Source organism: Apteryx rowi, unplaced genomic scaffold (genome assembly GCF_003343035.1).
Source record: "Apteryx rowi isolate R43461 unplaced genomic scaffold, aptRow1 scaffold_68, whole genome shotgun sequence".
NCBI classification, from domain to species: domain Eukaryota; kingdom Metazoa; phylum Chordata; class Aves; order Apterygiformes; family Apterygidae; genus Apteryx; species Apteryx rowi.
Genome location: NW_020450960.1, coordinates 2,755,882 through 2,757,318, shown reverse-complemented (window position 1 = coordinate 2,757,318; position 1,437 = coordinate 2,755,882). Strand labels below are relative to the sequence as shown.

The 1,437-nt window shown below is 71.5% G+C and overlaps 1 protein-coding gene across 1 annotated transcript in view; it reads left to right on the top strand.

Annotated features, from left to right (window-relative positions):
- Positions 1-1,058: 1,058 nt before the first annotated feature.
- COL16A1 (collagen type XVI alpha 1 chain) overlaps positions 1,059-1,437 on the top strand; it is a 28,051-nt gene continuing 27,672 nt past the window's right edge. The window contains exon 1 of the mRNA XM_026086084.1: positions 1,059-1,137. Within this exon, the coding sequence (XP_025941869.1) occupies positions 1,059-1,137 (79 nt within the window). The remainder of the gene's footprint in view (positions 1,138-1,437) is intronic.

Sequence of the window (1,437 nt, the reverse complement as noted above, 5' to 3'; positions counted from 1 at the left end):
GAGAGCCGGAGCGGGCAGGAGAGCGAGGCGCAGGCAGGGGACCGCCGGGGGCTCTGGTCACAAGGGCCCCCCCCGGCCGCCGTGACGTGGAGGCTGCAGCGGTGCATCCCCTGCTCTGGCTGCGGTGGCAGGAGCCAAGCGTGTCCGGTCCATCGTGACGCCGGGCTCCGGCTGCCCTGGGCCCTGCCTTGCCTCGTGGCAGGAAGCAGGCGGCAGGGAGGCCAGGTAGGGGCGACCCGCGGGGCCTTGGGCCGCCCCAGGGAGCCGCACGGGACCGGGAGATGAGGCAGGAGGGGCCAAAACCTTCCCCGGGGCTCCTGWGCAGGCAGCGCCTGGGTCTGCTCCGGTGTGGCTCAGCCCCTGTGTTTCCAGGGAGTTGGGAGTAAATCTGGATGCTGGGGTTGACGGACTGACTGAACCCCCAAACGCTGGGCCCCTGGGGCTTGCTCTGCGCCTTTGTAAGGGCCGGGCTGGGGGGGGGATCCCGCAGCGCATGGGACCACGCTCGGTCCCCCCAGAGCTGTGACCGAGGGGGTTGGATCCTCCTCCGTGCCCAGGGGCTTTGCTGGCAGCGCCGGAGCAGCAGGCAAGCTCTCGCGTCGGCGGGCCGGTGCCTAACCACGTGTCCGTCTGTACGGATAATCCATGGCTATCGCAGGACGGAGGCTGGGCCGGCTTTGGCACCCGTTTGGGTGCACGGCCCCCGCTGCCCCTTGCCGCAGGCTCGGATGGGGCGCTGGGACCCCTTGCAGAGCTGGGTCCCTTGGCCCAGCAGGCTTCCCTGCGTGCCGGGTCCCTTGTCACCAAGACGGGGCTGTTGCAAGGCACCGAATCCAGGCCCGTTGCTTCCTGCATCACCCAAAGGAGATGCTCTTTTGGGACAGGCAAATCCCGCAAGCGTCTCTTCTCCAGGGGACGCTGCAGCTGCTCAAGAGCTGCCTGGGGAGATGGTGCCCGTCCACACGCCCTCTCCAGCGTGACGCCCATCCCCGGCGCCTCACTCCTGCCCCATCTCTCCCACGTCCAGGTCGCCCGCGTGGGCCCCGAGCTGCTGCACCATGAGGGGTCTCTGGGCCCTCGCGCTCGCCGGGCTGGTGAGCGCCTGCGAGGGGAAGGAGCCGCCGGCGGCCGCGGGAGGTAAGGGAGCCGGGGGGCCGGTCGGCGCGGGGGGCACGGTGGGGGTCCGCCGGTTGGTACAGGAGAGATTCCTGTCTTGTTGCTGAGTCCCCCGGGAGAGGACGGAGGGGAGGGACGGGCAAGGCGAGGCTGGAGATGGGGAGCTGGGACACTGGCAGCCAGGACGCCACGGGCGCTGGGCTGCAGTGGGGTACGTGCAGCGGGGTGCGCGCAGCGGCTCCCCGCGTAGCTCCGGCCGTGCCGGGCTCGGCGCTTTGCCGAGGCGTCCCCGGCCGCCGGCCGGCGGTGCATGGGTCCCGG